Genomic DNA, 17,191 nt, shown 5'->3' on the forward strand with positions numbered 1-17,191 from the left:
GTACTGTCATATTTCTATAGTAGCGAGTTTCATGGCCACTGTAGAGTCTCCTACATGCTTGGAGGTGGAGGCGGGGGGATGGGGATATTCAGTTTATTGCAATCTGCAACCTCACCGCTAGATGGCACTAAATCCTACACACTGGTCCTTTAAATGACATAGAGGTCACGTATTTCTTGTAATCTGGTGATTGTAATGACATGAGGAGGAGTCTGCATTCTACAGTTATACATATATAACACATGAAGAGTAATTCTGATATTTTTACAGATGCAAGTCTGAGTATTCAGGCACACCAGTGCTTTCAGCAACATGCTAACATCAACATGCTAATATGCTCACAATGACTATGTTAGCAGGTTTAAAGCTCACCATGTTTACCATCTTAGTTAAGTGTGCTCACATGCAACACAAAGCACAGCTGAGGCTAATGGGAATGTCATTGATTCTGCAGATAGTTGGTCAGAAACCAAAGTATTGGAAATAAATGAAAAGTCAGACAGTCACCAAAGTTATTGTAATTCATCCTCTGGGAAATGTGAATAACTGAACCAAAATTCTTGACAATCCATCTAATACTTGTCAAAAAAATCACTAAAAACCAAAAGTCAACCTCAGTGTGGTGCTAGAGGAAAAGTCAGGGGATCACAAAAATCAGTAGGATTCATCCTCTGGGGAAAATGAATGTCTCAACCAAATTTCGTGACAATCCATCAAATAATTATTGAGATATTTCAGTCTGGATTAAAAGTGGTGGACCGACCAACAGAGCAACAAACATTGCCATCCCTAAAGTCATGCTGTTAGCGTACTAATAAAAACTAAATAAACTAAAATAAACAGGGTTTATGGAAATTGTAGACCACAATATAGGAAGGTAAAATTTACAGAAAAGTAAAATGTGATTTTTTTTAAAAAAATAGTGAGAAAATTTAACAGTTCGGTTGACCTGATAAGTTCAGTACAGTGAAAGTTTAAACTGTTTGTTGATGTTGTTGAAGGGCCAACCAGGAGATCCAGGTGTAAAAGGTGGTCCAGGTTCACAGGGACACAGAGGAATGCCGGTAAGGAGCTGGGACACCTGCTGTGCTTGTATACACAGTATAATTTAAAGTGTATATTTATAGTCCACTCAGTGACTCTGACTGTCAGTGTTTGATCTGTTTCAGGGTCAGGATGGTGCAGATGGTCATGGATTTGCAGGACCCAAAGGTTCCAAGGTAGAGCAGACCATAATAACTTAAAAGAAGTGTTTCACATTTTAGGAAATCCTCCTTATGTCTGTCTTATCCAGATGGAACTAGGCTAGCAGTTTCCCCCTGCTTCCAGTCTTTGTGCTAAGCTTACTAGGCTAAACACGTCTTGGATCTGTCTTTGTACTGGAGGCACACAGATGAAAAGACAGAGAAGAAGATGAAATCCTGAAATGCTCTTTTATTAATAAATGTATTCATATTAATACAAACGGCATGAGATATTTGAGTGACTAAATCTTACTTTCTCTTTACAGGGAGATCCTGGTTTTCCTGGTTACCCTGGTTTACAGGTGAGTCCATTTATTTTACCTAAATTTGAAATAGAATTGCTTGATAAACTCTAAACAAGACTAAAACAAAACTGCTATAAATTCATGTATGAGTGTTTTTTCCTTGATTTCAGGGTGAGGAGGGCCAGAAGGGAACCAAAGGATATCCGGGACGTGATGGGAACCAAGGTCGAAGGGTGAGCAACAACAAACACACCTGTGATTTTTCTCTCTCTTTAGTGACAATATTTCTGTTTCATCAGTGACTTTAAGTGGTGAAAAGTAAACAAGTACATTTACTCCATTACTGTACTTAAGTACGATTTTGAGGTACTTGTACTTGAGTATTTCCATGTGATGCTACTTTATACTTCCACTCCACTACATTTCAGAGGGAAATATTGTACTTTCTACTCCACTACATTTATTTGACAGCTTTAGTTACATTTCATATGAAGATTTGACACAATGGATAATATAACAAGCTTTTAAAATACAACACATTGTTAAAGATGAAACCAGTGGTTTCCAACCTTTTGGGCTTTGGATGTCTTACAATGAGCAGTGTGTAGTCAGGGTCACATTTTACATGTCTATGAGTTGTTAACAGCTCCACCAAATGGTGATTTTTCCTTTTCTACTTCTCACATACTTTCATTTCAATAAATGTTCAAATGATCCAATATTTCAGCAAAAATCAAAGATTAGAGAAAAAGTCCAAAAACTGAAAACAGATTTGTGTATCAGAACTTTGTTTTTTCTTCTTTCCTCTCCCATTAATCATCTCATGACCCCTCAGATTTATCTGCTGACCCTTTGGAGGGGCCCGACCCCAAGGTTGGGAACCACTGGACTAAACTAGCTAACCGTGTATAAAGAAGTTGAAACTAGCTCCACCTCCAGCAGCTACAACAGTAACATGCTGCTCTAACACTGATGCTTCACTATTAATAATCAAATGATGTCATATATAATAATATATCAGTCAGAGGGACCAAACCACTACTTTTACTGCAATACTTTAACTACATCAAGCTCATAATACTTATGTACTTTTACTGTAGTAGGATTTTTCATGCAGGACTTTTACTTGTAATGGAGTATTTTTACATTGTTGTGCTGGTGCTTTTACTGAAGTGAAGGATCGGAGTACTTCTTCCACTACTGGTGACTTTTTATTTCTTATCCGACTGGTGCAGGGAAACTCAGGCAGACCGGGAGAATCAGGCACAATTGGAGACCCGGGAGATCCAGGACACAGAGTGAGTGAGGGATGGAAGGAGTATTATCATCAAAATCATCATCATCTTTTAAAAGAAAAGGAAATCCTACCAACTTTTCTCTTAGAGCAGAAGCAGACAGTCAGTACTGATTCGTTGAGTTGAGTTGAAAGAGTCAAGGTTAATAATTCTTCTTATTTTTCTCCATCCAGGGTCGCAGAGGTCCTCCTGGAGTCAAAGGCATGACTGTAAGTCCACCTTAAAGTCATTTCATCTGTCACCATTAAAGGAAAATATCTAAACATGCACATGGTATTTTCACTTCCTTTCTGTTGTGTTAGGAATGTGAGCTGATCACCTACATCAGAGACAACTGTGGTAAGTGTTGTAGCATTGATTTACTGAGACAAAAAATAGTCAAAGTGAAAACAAATGTCTACAATTTCATGTGAATGAAGTGCAAACTTGTTTTAATTGCTTCAGTAACTCTCCAGCACAAATCTTATGATTTTTCTCCTCCACACAGTATGCTGCCACGGTATGTATCTCCATTTTGTTACCCTGAAAATATGGTAAGTACAGTAAGATTTACTCTTGAGACGTTTGATTTTTTTGGTGTGGTTTTTCATCTCTGTAACGTTTGTTGATTCTGGCAGCATGACTCTAGGGATGGTGTTTCCCGTTTGTCGGTCCACCACTTTGGTTCAGACTGAAATATCTCAGCAGCTATCAGATGGATTGTCATGAACTTTGGTTCACACATTCACATTCCCCACAGGATGAATTGTAATAACTTTGATCTCCTGACTTTTAATCTAATGAGCAAATTTAGCTTCACAGAGCCGCTAGCAGGTCTGTAGACTCTTAGTCTTGTTAAAAGAAATGTTTGTGTTGAAAAATGACTGTTAGTGTCTGTTATTCAAGGTTTGCCTTCCACCTTCACGTTTAAGGGAGTTAAGCTGGGATAAACATGAAGTCACCAAACTACATGTATAATAATGGAGTAATAAGAATGATAAAGATATATAGGATATCCTTTTCCAACTTTGTGGTTCAGAACCCTGACGTCACATTAAATAAACTAACTTCAACATTTAACAAAGCCTGGATTCAAATGCCAGACTTAAAATTTGAGGTATTGCCCCAGTCAAGGAGTAAAGAGAGTTAAGCTCAGTCTGTAAACACCCACACAGTCCTGAGAAAAGGTCTAATAAGACAAAATAAAACACACCTGTGTGAGTGGACCATAGGGTGTGCGCATTTGTTGTCTTTGTAAACTTTGTTATCTCCTTAACCAGGTAGCACACTCCTGGTTAAGTACTTAGAATAGGTATCAATATGTCCAAAAACATAACTTTAATTCACAATTTTTGAAGGTTACTTGTGGTGTTCCCCAAGGCTCAGTGTTTGGCCCATTATTGTTTATTTTGTAAATAAATGATATAAGTTTCCAAATTATTAAAATGTATTTTATTTGCAGATGATACTACTTTATTTTGTTGTGGTAAGAAACCACTTTAGGATGCAGAGTTGGTCTGATTCTAACAACCCTAACTAACACTGAATTAAGTAAAACTAAATGTATCATCTTTGTTAATTCTTTAAAAGTTTACAAAGCAAACACATGATACAGGATGTTGAAAATGAAAGTGTATGAAATTAAATTTCTTGTAGTGATAATAGATATTAAATTATGCTGGAAGCCACATATACATTACATACCTGATATCATTACATCAATATCTTCCTGCCTAACTACAATGTAAGAATGAGCAGCGAGGAAAGCTTACATGCCTGAATTTGTGTGACAGTACAGTGAACCTGTGTCTGTTCATGTTTGTTGACCTCGTTCCACCACTGACAGCTGTGTCGCAGTTTGACAGACATTTGTCCAGTTTTGGGTTTTAAGTGTACAGTAGTTTTACATTATTCTCCACTTTTCTCATCATTAACCCCTCCAGGTCAGTCAAAGTGTCCGGCCTACCCCACTGAGCTGGTGTTCGGCCTGGACATGTCGAAGGACGTGGCCAGGGCTGCCTTCGAGAGGCAGCGCACTGCCCTTCTTTCTCTGCTGGAGGACATCTCCATTGCTGAGAGCAACTGTCCGACGGGCGCCCGCGTGGCTGTGGTGGGATACAATGACCAAACCAAGTACCTGATCCGTTTCCAGGACTACCGCCACAAGACTCAGCTGAATGACTCTGTGAGAAACATCACCCTGGAGCGCACATCCGACCGGCACTTGGGAGCCGCCATGCGCTTCGTAGGTCAGAACGTCTTCAAACGCTCCCGTGCAGGAGCTCTGATGAGGAAGGTGGCCGTGTTTTTCTCCAACGGAGAGACGCAGAATATCAACGACATCATTTCCGCTGTAATGGAGTACCGGGCCCTAAACATCATCCCTGTAGTCATCTCACTGAGCGGCGATCCTAATGTTAGGAGAGCGATGGAGGTTGGTTTGATTTGTCAGCAGAGCTCTGTGGCCTCATAGGAATCACATCCAAACAAACATGTTGTTGCTTCAGCTTTTAAAGTGTCGTCCTGGAGTGAGCGATCACTTCAAACTAAATCAAATTAGAGCTGAAACGATTAGTCAATTAATCAACTGACATGAACAATTATTGTCAACTACTTTGATAATTCATTAATTGTTTCAGTCATTTTTCAAGCAAACATTCTCAGGTTCAAGCATCTGAAATGCTGTTTTTGTCACATATTGTTGTAAACTGAACATTTTTGGGTTTTGGACCACTGGAGAAACAAAACAAGACATCTGAAAATGTCACCTCGGTCTCTGGGAAGTTGTGATGGGCATTTTTCACTTTTTGACATTTCATTGACGAAACGATTATTTGATTAACCAAAAAAATAACCGGCAGGTTGATTGATAATGAAAACAATCCTTATTGAATCAAATGTCAGGACAGTGTCTAATGCTGGGATCAGACTACATGATAGTTTTAGGGCTGCAACTAACTATTATTTTTATTATTGATTAATCTGCGGATTATTTTCTTGAACTCAATCAACTTATCATTTGGTGTATAAACCATCATAAAACAGAGAAAAATGCCCATCACAATATGCAAGAGCACAAGGTGATGTCATTAAATGTCTTTTTTTTGTCCTACCAACAGTCCAAAACCCAAAAATATACAATTTACTATCATGTAAAATGCTGAAAAATTCTCACATTTGACAAATTGTAACCATCAAATATTTGGCTCTACACATTACTTTAACGATTAATTGACTATCAAAATAGTTGCCAAATAATCTTTTGATCAGGCAATAAAAGATTTCTTAAACTTGTGTCGTGACTTTGCCGAGAGACATTGCAGACAGTTTATGTGTTTTCATCCACCTGTTTATTTATGTAACAAAATGCAGTGTAAACAGACTTAGTGAATAAATGTCACAAATGTCACCGAAGAGCTGAAAACATCATATCTGTGTGGAGCGATGAGGAGACTGTAACCTTCCTCAAATCTTTAGGTGAAACTAACAGAAATGTCATGTTTTCCACATGGTTTTCCATCATTTGAGCTTTGACTGACACTCTTTTAATGACGTCATTTCATTGTGTCTTCTTCCTCTGCAACGGTTTAATGACACCGACTGGAGAAAAGCCACTGAAGTAAAATTCTTTTTGGCAGGTGTATATTGAGCAGTAAATAATGACAGCTGCTGTTTCATCTCAGGTTGACGACACAGGACACTCCATCTTCATAGAGTTGGGGAGGCCGCAGGACCAGGCTGCCAATCTGAGAAAAGTCAAGAACTGTGCGATCTGTTTCGGTAAGCTCTGAGCCTCATGCTTGAATTAACATTTCGTATCAATCATCCAGTAATTTTCTGTCAAAACTGTGTTTCATTTGTAATTTCTGCATGTTTGGCTCTGAAAGGTTGTGCTGAAAAAGTGATTAAAGTGTGAGATTAAACTGAAAAGAAGGCTGAGCCCACGCATCCTGTCGAGAAAACTCATATTGGTCGTTTGCATCCAGAATCAAATTCTTTCTGTCACTATCCAGTATTCATGATCATAGGTTAAGTCAGACACAACACGAGGGGGGGGTGGATGTGTGTATTTACTGCCAGACTGACAACTTACTACTAACCTTTTCCTCTGCTCCGCTCGCATCCACCGTCACTTCTCTGCCCCTCGCTCTTTCCTACTCGCTACGCAAACATGCTCCTTAATGGAGCCACGCTACCAATAGTTTCCCAGGCAATGACAGAGGTTGACTCACGTACCAGAACAGCGCTGCACAGAGACTCCCAAACGCCATCAAATATTAAAAAAATTTTTTGGGCTGTCAGTATAGAGAAACACACATTCAGTAAACGTTCAGTAAACGTTGAGTACAGTTAGACCCAGCAGTCTCCATTAGGTTGGGCGAGTTCAAAGTTGTGAAAAGTGTTTTGAATACACCCCCGTTTTCACAGGTAATTTGTTAGTCTGTCCCTCCCGCCGCAGGATTACTCCTGGAAAGCTATTGATGTAGCACTTTTCTCCTTATGAAAATAACACGGACCAATGAGAATTTAGTCAGACGAGAGCATATCGACCAACTAATCGACTAGTCGACCAGCAGACTACAGTCGTACAAAATATAACTTACTGATAACAGATGTCTTTTTTCTCATCACAGCTTATTGTAATACTCATTTGGCTAAAAATGATTCATACGCAAATATACAATATGTTCTGTGCTGCACTTCAAGACAAGAGACGTATTTTATTGCTTATCCACCAATATATCCTGCTTCTGAGTCACGTTTGGTTGATTAAAAGTTCTGATTTGTTATCTTAGGAAATAATGGCATCAAACACACCATTTCTGTGAGACCACCACCTAAACATGTTTGTGAAGAACAAATCTGTTTGGTCAAATTGGCTAAAATTGTGAAATTAAAACAGTATTGGAATTAACGCATATAAATTTAATTTCTGGAAGGTTAATTAGAGTTAATTTCAGCGCCATGCACTGTTCAAATAATATGGCGCCACCACAATATTAATGCCGCTCGTCATCTGTTGGCAGTATTAGAATTAACAAGCTTTTATTTCATCGGGATTTTCATGAGCCTTGTATTTTTTTTTTCTTTATCTGCAATAGATTTGTAAAAAATGATGTAAACATTTTAATGTAAACTATGAAAGTCACAACTTTCATCAAGGAGCCAAATATTTTAACTGGAGGGCCGGATTTGGCCCAAGGGCCACTACTTGCCAACCACTGTTCTTTGGTGTGCCTCTATAGGTGTGTTCCCAATACTGTTTTTATTTGCATTTTTTTGATTTGCACATAAAAAAAAACCTGAGTGGAAACACCAGAAATTCAATAAAAATCTTGAAATATCACAAATAAGTTTTTACACTTGGCTGAGGTGGAAACAGATTTAACAATTTAATCATGGCGTCCATCTACGTTTCTGCTCTACCAGAGAAAAGAAAAAACGGCAGCAGATGAAAAACATCAGATCAGTGTAGAATGATGAGGAGACTGTAACGTTCCTCAAAATAATACATGAAACAACCTGAAATGATTGTCTATTGTATTTGTTCACAGTTTGAACTTTGATTGCCAGTCTTTTAATGACGTCATCTCATTATCTCCTCTTCTTCTGCAATTGTTTAATGGCACCAACTGGCAACTTCTAATATTCTTGAACGTCAGAAGATGGAAATGCACATTTATTAGAATTTTCTTTTGCAGATATTCTGGGAATACTGTTAAAATTTACACTAAATTTGGATGGAAACCTGGCTTATGATGGCAGGCTTTTCACCTTGCCTTTGAGTGTGGCCATTCAGAACAGCTGTGAACACTTTTGCCTTATGTAATCATACATTTGTTTGTTTGTTTCAAGCATACCCTGACCTTCATCCCAACAGAAATCTGGTTTGATGAAGCCAACAGAATTCTATCATTGACAAAAGCAGAGACTCAATCCTGAAGTCACTAAATTGGACCCTCTCTGTCCGTCAGCTGTACCTTCAGATTTTGTCCATGAATCTCAAAAACTCTGCTGGTGACAAGGAGCCACCTTGTCCCGAGCCCAACCGAGAATATGCTTGACTTACTGGTGAGAATATGGACACTCATGTCATGGCCCCGATGACTCATAGCAATGGCTCAAGCACTTGATATTTCTGAGGTACAACCCACAAAACACCCAGGGGAAGTCCCAATCCAAATCCACAAAGTTCATGTCCCTGCTAGTATCCTCGCAAGAGTGAGCTGTTCCAGTGAGGATCTCCACATCACTTCTAAATCCAAAGTTCACAATCAGCCAGTCTTCTTTACAGCACAAGATTCCCTGGGAATTTTAGCTGTGTGATACTTGATAGTTGGAGCACACCCTTCAGTGCCCTTTCTTAAAAATGGGAACTACCACCCACATCTATTCGAAAGGCCTTATCAACGGAAAAAGCCCAACAACATCCAGAGTTTTAAGACCCTTAGTAACCTTCACGTTTTCTGGCTCAGACTCCTCCGCTGAGGGCATGTTGTTAGGGATCAGGAGTTCCTCAAAATTATTACAAATTTCAGCTGTAAACTGTTACGTAAAGAAGGCAGTAAATACCAACATTTGCAAAATTGCAAATCAGGTCAAAATTTTTAAATACCATCATAAATATTTTACAGAGAGACAAATCCGGAGCCATTTTCCAACCAAAGTATCGGGTTTCTGAATATTTCCTCTATTGTTTTTTCAGACCCCTGCAGACGTACAGAGGAGTGTGCCTCCATCCAGGAACCAGTGCGGCCTCAGGAGGTGGATGTGGACCTGGTGATGGTGGCGGACAGCTCCAGGCAGATGCAGGCTGACGAATACGCTGGCATCCAGCAGCTGTTGGGCTCTGTGGTGGAGCAGCTGGTTGTGAGTCCGCAACCCCAACGGGCCAGGAACCAGGCCCGAGTAGCTGTAGTCCAGCAGAGCGGCACTAAGGCTAAGGTGGAGTTTGGCCTGCAGGAGTACAAGAAACACGAGCTGATGAAGACACACCTGGTCCAGAAAATGCAACAGCAGGGCGGCTACTCGCTGCTGGGACAGACGCTGGAGTTCTCCCTGAAGGAGGTGCTGCTGAAGGCCAGACAGCCTCGCAGGAGCAGGGTACTGCTGACCGTGGTGGGCACCCAGACGACTTACAAGGATCAGGCAAAGCTGCACTACATCTCCCAGAAGGCCAAGTGTGAGGGGGTGGCCATGTTTGTGGTGGCGGTGGGTGGGCGCTACAACCAGACGCAAGTGGAGAATCTGGCCAGTTTCCCTGTACAGCAGCACCTGCTCCACATTGGGCGGCTGAAGGCTGACGAGCAGGGCTACACCCAGCGCTTCTTCAGAGTCTTCCTCTCCGCCCTCAACAGTAAGAGCAGATGGTTACAGTCATAACATCACAGGTTGTCTTTAACTTTTCTGCACAGTTTTCTGTCTCCAGATATCATCCAGTTCACAATAACAAGGATATTTGGAGGGGCGGGTCGTCCACTAATTAGGAAGTCGGTGGTTCGATCCCCAACTTCTCCTGTCTGCATGTCGAAGTGTCCCGATGGTTGTGCCAGCACCCATCAGTGCATGAGTGTGTGTGTGTGAATGGATGATTGAGCAGCAGAAACATTGTAAAGTGCTTCGCATTTATATAAAAGCATCATATAAATGCAGCCAGTTACCATTTCAAAACATTTCTTCATATTGTTTCTTAGCAACAACAAACATGAATTTATTCTCCTCTGCTTGTTTCAGAGGGAATTAACTCGTATCCTCCTCCTTCTTTAAAACGGACCTGCAACCAGCTGCCAGACCTGACAGACGAAGACCAACTTTTCCATAACGGGTAACTCACTCTGCCTGCAGAATTACACACAACAAATTAAACATACCAGCAAAGCATCTGTCAGACAGGTAACATTTAGACACTTTGGCCAACAAAGCTGAAAAATACGACTTTAAAGCCAAAAGCTTTCCAAATATGGTTTTAGTTACTCAGCTTTTATGAAATCCTGCTCTGTGATTCATCAACTGATTCTGATAACGACGCTCAGATTAGAGAGAGCAGGACAGTCTGTTAGGAGCTAGTTTGGTTATTTGCAATAATAAATAATTATTGAAGATAATTATTTAAAAAAAAGGTAATAAAAGTGTATGAGGCCCAACAAGTCTTTACCAGGAAGATAAAGGTGGTGATGAAGATACTTGTTGGAACTGTAGTTTCAGAGAAAAGGAAGAATCTGGAAAGTATCTAGTAATCTAGACCCTCAGGTTAAAACTGGACTGTATTAGTTTGAATAAAGGTGACATAACCTTTGTTTCAACAGCATTTCAGTGACTTTATTTCAATATAAAGAAGTTCTTAACTACACGAATTTTAGTAATACTGAGGTCCAAATTTTTCAGCACAAATCCAGTAGCCACCAAAACAAGTCTGTAAATGTTTCTGATAATAAATAAAATAAAAATGTCACATTTTTTGAGATGTAGCTGTTTAATTATATTTTCTGTTTTTTTTCTCTTTTTTTGCCTAAAGATATAAAGGTATGGAGGCAAAAAAAACATCAGAGTCTGTCTAGAAATCTACCATGTGTTATTTGGTATCATGTCCAGATAAAGATTTAAGTTGCCATTAATAATTTTATTAATGTTGTCATGTGATCAGTTGTTAATACACAAATATTGATTAGTGCAGCTTTAAGTCAATAAGATGCATACAGTCCTTTACAGCTACTTTAATATGAATATTTGATCTGTCAGTGTGTAATGTGTTGGTGATGAACCTACAGAGAATTATCAGTGACTCTGCAGCTCCTCTCGGCTTTACGGAGCTTTATAGTGAGTTTCAGCTCATTGTTTATCTGTCCGGCTGCAACTTTACTGTTTTGGTTCACTCTCAGCCCTCTCATACCGTCATTTTGGGCCACAGCTGGCAGCTGTTTTCAGAGAAAAAGCTGTAAAAAGCCACTGTACACAACCTGCTCAGCACCAAACGGCAAACAATCACAGTTAGCTGTAGACTAGCTGGTGAACATAGTGGAGCATTTAGCAGCTAAAGAGCCAGATATTTCCCTCAGGAGTTGGTAGAGAGTAAAAGCAGAACTAAAAGAGAGTGAATATTGGACTTACATTCACCAGCTGGACAGAAACACGACTCTGGATGTGGAAATAAGCAACTGTTTGCTAACAAGTTCAACATATCAACTTGAAAGCTGATGATATGTTGAGAGTTGAGTTCACTACTTGTTTCTGATGACAACTATTAGACAAATAAAGAGTAAAAAGTGTGACTGAAGATGTAACTTTTATGACTGTGTTATTGAGAATAATTTACCGTGAATCAGTGAACGTCTGCTGCTGTGTGTCCAGTGACGGGTCGGCAGAGCTGATGGATGAGGATGTGGAGGAGAAGTTTAAGGAGCAGATGGGAGTAATGACTTGGACCAGACAGCTGGATGTCATCGACACATCAACCGGCGAGGACAGACAGCATCTGGAGTTAACCTCAATGGTAGCACACACACCACTTTACACACAAAAACACACACTGTCAGCAGCTGATGATTAGAACTGGATTAAAAATATCTGTGAACACATTTCATGGTTTGTTTTAAGCTCCTTTTGTGTCAGAATGGTGGAGTTTGATACAGTAAATTGTCTGGTTTGGAGAAATATTGTTATGCATTACCACATTTATTAAACGTCTTCCAGCGGCTTTTGGCATCCTCTAGTGGTTTGTTTTCCTCAGACTTTGAATTTGTCTCAGTTACGGATACGTCTGATGATTGTCTACATTTTTCTCTTTGTCAAGAAATCCCACATGCAGACTCAAACCAACAATGAACTCATCTAGTGTTGTGTTGTGATATGTCACATCACTATGAACACACACACACTGTAGTTTATTTTGACTCAATTCCATTTATATAGCAATATGAAGGTGTTGATTGTGCTACTGCTCACATCTCATGAGGGCACATAGAATTGTACAGTGAGTTTGTGCAGGTATAAGGGTTTGCTGAATCTGACTTGGAAGAAAGCTGTATTGGTTACGATAAGTGTAACCTAGATGGTTTTTTATGTCCTGGTGACATAACTTTTGTTTAAACCACATTTTAGTGACTTTTTTCAATGTAAAGCAGATTGTAACTACACTGAGGACTGTGAGCAAGATGTTAGAAATACTGAGGTCCAAGTTTTTCGAGCACAACTGTCAAATTTAAAGATACGGAAGCAAAAGAACATCAGAATCTGAACTGACCTTTGTAAGCCTAAGTGGGGGTTGATCAGTGATGCTCAACAGACTCAGGAAGACCTCCTAAGAAACCATTTCAATAAGCTGAATTATGACACAAACTTAAAGCATGAAATGACCCTAAAGGCCACTTGGACCGGAGAAAAACAACTCTCACCTTAGATGGAGCACAGACTCTTATCACCAAAGCCATGAACTAACCCACATTCCTGACAACTTTGTGAAGCCTCCCTGAAAATCTGAGGCAAACCTGAAATTCATGTAAATTAAATGTCTAATTGAATTAATATTTGTCATGTAAATACAAGAAGAATGGTATAACTTTCAAAGGTGTATGACTATCTACTAAAGAGATATAAGACTTAGATTTTATTGACCTTTTATACTACAGGTAACAATACTGCCCTCTATTGACAAGAGTTAAATTCCCTTATGTGAAGAGTTAATGAATGTTTGATAACCATGTGTTTGTTTTTTAAAATCACCCAAGTGTTTAACTTGTGATCTATTAACCTCATAGGCAATCATATTTTAATAGTTAAATTAGACGAGTAGTTGTGTTGAAAGAATTAAGTTTCTGAAGTAATAGGAATGTTAAGATATAATGTTTGAAGGATTTGAGTTTAAAGTTTTCTTTTTTTGTTAAACAATAGTCACATTGAATGCTTTTATATTATGAAGTAAGAGTTCTGCTCATCTTATATTTAAATATGTTTCTGAAAGTAATATAATAACATAAGTGTTGCCTAACTTTATTTCCTTTCACTATAGTATTAAACTTTATTTCAGTAGATGGTTTAAGATGTGTAGATAGTTTGAGAAAGTTGAACCAATGAAGGTTGTATGCTTAGATATCATGAAGTGTTAATATGAGGGTTAATGTTTGTTATTAGGAGAACTGACTTCTTATGAAACATAAGTAAACTGCTTAGCTGTTATCAATCAGAAAATATCATGAAATGCTTGAACATTATGAAAAGAATGTATTTACAGCTTAAATGTGAAATATGAGGCCACAGTGACTCTGAAGTGTGATTCTTAAAACTCAGAATTAGACTTCTACAAAATTCCTTTACTCCAGGAGATGCAGGCTGCAAACCACCAGTCACACCTAAAGCCCCTAGAACAAAGAAATTGAATATTCATCAATAATTCGGCACAAAAACCTTTAGACCCAAACTCCTCCCGTTTTATCGTAACTTATAAAAACAGCCTCAAAAAGATTCCTCTTTGAGCCGGCCTCCAAGTACTCAAGAAAATTCTTAAGACGTCTCTTTTATTTGTTTTTCAACCAAATATATCCGTATTTAACCTTTTATTGCAACAAGTTAATTTGTTTCTGTTATATTAGTAACATTGTCTCGTATTTCCACGTATAGTAATTTTATTTTGAAGTTAACACAGTACGCTTACTGTAATTTATTTTACAGTAAGTTTACTGTGTTTTTATTTAAAGTAGCAAATGTAAAATGAAACAGTAATTTTATGGTACTGTATCTACTTTTACAGTAGCTGTACGTAACTGTAAAATAAAATATAGTAATTTTATGCTACTGTGTAATGGATTACAGCACCAGACATTGGTGAGATTTAAATTTCAATAAATGAGTACAGAACCAACTCTTTAAATGACAATTATTTATTATCTGTTGAACAGCAACTACTGCATTTTACTTATTACTTATTTTCACTGCCATCTTTTAATTGCTATATTTCTATAACTCCACTGTCTGAGCCGTCTGTGTGTAATGTGTTGTGTGTCGCTCTCACTGAATCTGACCTGGAAAAAAGTTTTAAAATAAAATATGATAAAAATATGGAAATGTTCTTGCATTAGTCTCACTGTTTAGTGTGACACTTAAATGTCTCTCCTGTGTCTCCATCCAGAAACCTGTTTTCTCAAACATGACGTCGGCGGCTGCCAGAACTACACCTTAATGTGGTTCTTCGACAGCAAACGTGGGGAATGCTCCCCCTTCTGGTACGGCGGCTGCAGCGGCAACAGCAACCGCTTTGAGACACAGAAGGCTTGTGAGAAGCTTTGTCTGACGAAGAGTCGATGAGGAGGATGTTGGGCGAAGAAGATGAGAAAACTTTCAGAAAAAAGCACATTTTCAAGGAAATAACCAAGGAGACTTCACAGATATTTTTAAATTTCTTATTCACGGCTGGGCTTTTTGTCACATGGAGTTTCCTTTAATTTTCTTCTTGAATGTGCAAGTTTTGTTCTTCTGAAAAAAGCAGCTTTATTTTTATGAGTATGGAGATGTTTTTTTTATTTCCACTGGTGATTTGCACTCTTTCTGTTGGATGTTGATTCCAGTTGCTAGAAATGCTTCTTTCAGGACTTTTATGAAGAGATCAGGTGCTATTTTTGAAAAAAAGAGGAGCTGGATAAATCTGGATTTAGTAGCATTTCTGAGGCAACAATCAATCATTTTATATTTTGTTCTGTTTCCGATTAAAATTCATATTTCACATTACATCAAAACTCAGCATTGTCTATCAATATCAAAAACTGCAGATTCATTTTCAAATCCTGTTATCAATTAGCCAGTTAGAGGGTTTTCTCCTCTCCCTGAGGTGAGGGACTAATTGATGTTGATCCTGTGCAGCTTGGTCTGGTTTGGTTCCAGACTGCAGCTAATGATTATTTTTATTAGCAATTAATCTGTCAGTTGTTTTCTCCATTAATCGATTAGCTGTTTGGTAAATGCTGAAAAATGTTGATCAGTGTTTCCCAAAGTCCAACATGACATCCTCAAATGTCTTGTTTTGTCCACAACCCAAAGATATTCAGTTTACTGTCATAGGGGATTAAGGAAACCAGAAAATATTTGCATTTAACAAACTGGAATCAGAGAATTTGGACTTTTTTTTCTTAAAAATGGCTCCAAATGGGAGCGCCCTGGTAGCTGAATGGTTACTGCATATGCCACATAAGCATTTTTCATATCAGGGACAACACACATTAACATCAATATGATGTAAATGTGTCAGATTTGCAGTCTCTGTGCAGGTCGAACAAACAAGACATACAAAAAGCAAACAAAAACATCAAAGCACATGTAAGCATATGTTGTGTATTGATTGCTGATCCATTTGCTAGACTCAAACATGTTTGAGGACTGTGCAGCCTCAGTGGAAACATGAGCTCTCTTAAAAATGCTTTCTAGGTCAGTAAGTTCAAGGAAAATATCAAACAGCTGATCATCACTGCCAGGAAAATCCTGATTAAATAAATCTCTTGATGTATAATATCATGTATAATACAACTAGAGTTAAAATGATGTGTAACAAATGCAACCTGCAGTTTCCAGTAGAGCAGATCAGTACTGCGTCATAGCCACAAGGTGTCACTAAAGCACTAGAAAAGCTGCAGGTGTCCTCACAGTGAAGGTCTGCATAGAGCTCGTTTACAGAGCAACATGGGTCAGTGTCTATTACCATGGAGTGATGATGTTATTCAGTTTTTTAGAAGTAAGAGAGGTATATTTACTCTACTAGCAGAGCTTATTAATCCTTACATATGTGCAGTAATATATGTCTGAAATATGCTCCAACAGTTAAGTTTATCAATACTGTAAGAACAGAGATTTTAGTTTGCAGATAGTTTCTAGGTTTGTTATCACTCAGCATTCTTTACAAAGATTCTCTCATAAAACACATCAAGCACACAGTGAGAGGAAGCATGAAAATTGCCTCAGTAACTACTGTAGGAAAACAGCTTGACACACAACATACACACCTGACTCCATACAAAGACTACACTATTTAAATGCAGGTCAGTCATGTTAGTTTTCATAGTGAGATTCACATTTCTCACAAGTACTATTCACATCAAGAGGCTGGACAACTGATGGTACAAATAGCATTTTTAATCAACAGTTTGGGGGACTGGCTGTATGCTGAACAGAAGAAGGTGTTAAAAGGAGTAAACAAAATGTCAATAAATATTTGGCCATGAATGCAGCTTCACCAATTAGAAGGACAACATTCAACCTACTGTGTTTTTAATGGAGATTGATTTGACACCAGAATGTTACAGACATTTCAAGCCTCCACTGATGTATGAAACTTAAGTTTAGCTTAGAATAGACTGCTGGCTATTACTGACATTATATAGAAACATTAAAATTATTTAAATTGACACTTCAAATTAATTCAGTACTTCACTGGACTTACTTAAACTTC

At 38.5% G+C, this 17,191-nt stretch overlaps 1 protein-coding gene across 3 annotated transcripts in view; it reads left to right on the forward strand.

The window, feature by feature from the left end:
* LOC121905979 (collagen alpha-4(VI) chain-like) overlaps positions 1–15,026 on the forward strand; it is a 61,930-nt gene extending 46,904 nt beyond the window's left edge. For all 3 annotated transcript variants that reach the window (XM_042424602.1, XM_042424599.1, XM_042424601.1), the window contains exons 25-38: positions 1,002–1,064; positions 1,170–1,220; positions 1,511–1,546; positions 1,660–1,722; positions 2,725–2,787; positions 2,958–2,993; positions 3,087–3,123; positions 3,272–3,283; positions 4,707–5,197; positions 6,447–6,543; positions 9,470–10,120; positions 10,498–10,588; positions 12,112–12,253; positions 14,885–15,026. In XM_042424602.1, coding sequence (XP_042280536.1) covers positions 1,002–1,064; positions 1,170–1,220; positions 1,511–1,546; positions 1,660–1,722; positions 2,725–2,787; positions 2,958–2,993; positions 3,087–3,123; positions 3,272–3,283; positions 4,707–5,197; positions 6,447–6,543; positions 9,470–10,120; positions 10,498–10,588; positions 12,112–12,253; positions 14,885–14,935 — 1,884 coding nt within the window. In that variant the 3' untranslated portion in view covers positions 14,936–15,026. The remainder of the gene's footprint in view (positions 1–1,001; positions 1,065–1,169; positions 1,221–1,510; positions 1,547–1,659; positions 1,723–2,724; positions 2,788–2,957; positions 2,994–3,086; positions 3,124–3,271; positions 3,284–4,706; positions 5,198–6,446; positions 6,544–9,469; positions 10,121–10,497; positions 10,589–12,111; positions 12,254–14,884) is intronic.
* Positions 15,027–17,191: the final 2,165 nt, after the last annotated feature.

This window comes from Thunnus maccoyii, chromosome 10 (assembly GCF_910596095.1).
Source record: "Thunnus maccoyii chromosome 10, fThuMac1.1, whole genome shotgun sequence".
NCBI classification, from domain to species: domain Eukaryota; kingdom Metazoa; phylum Chordata; class Actinopteri; order Scombriformes; family Scombridae; genus Thunnus; species Thunnus maccoyii.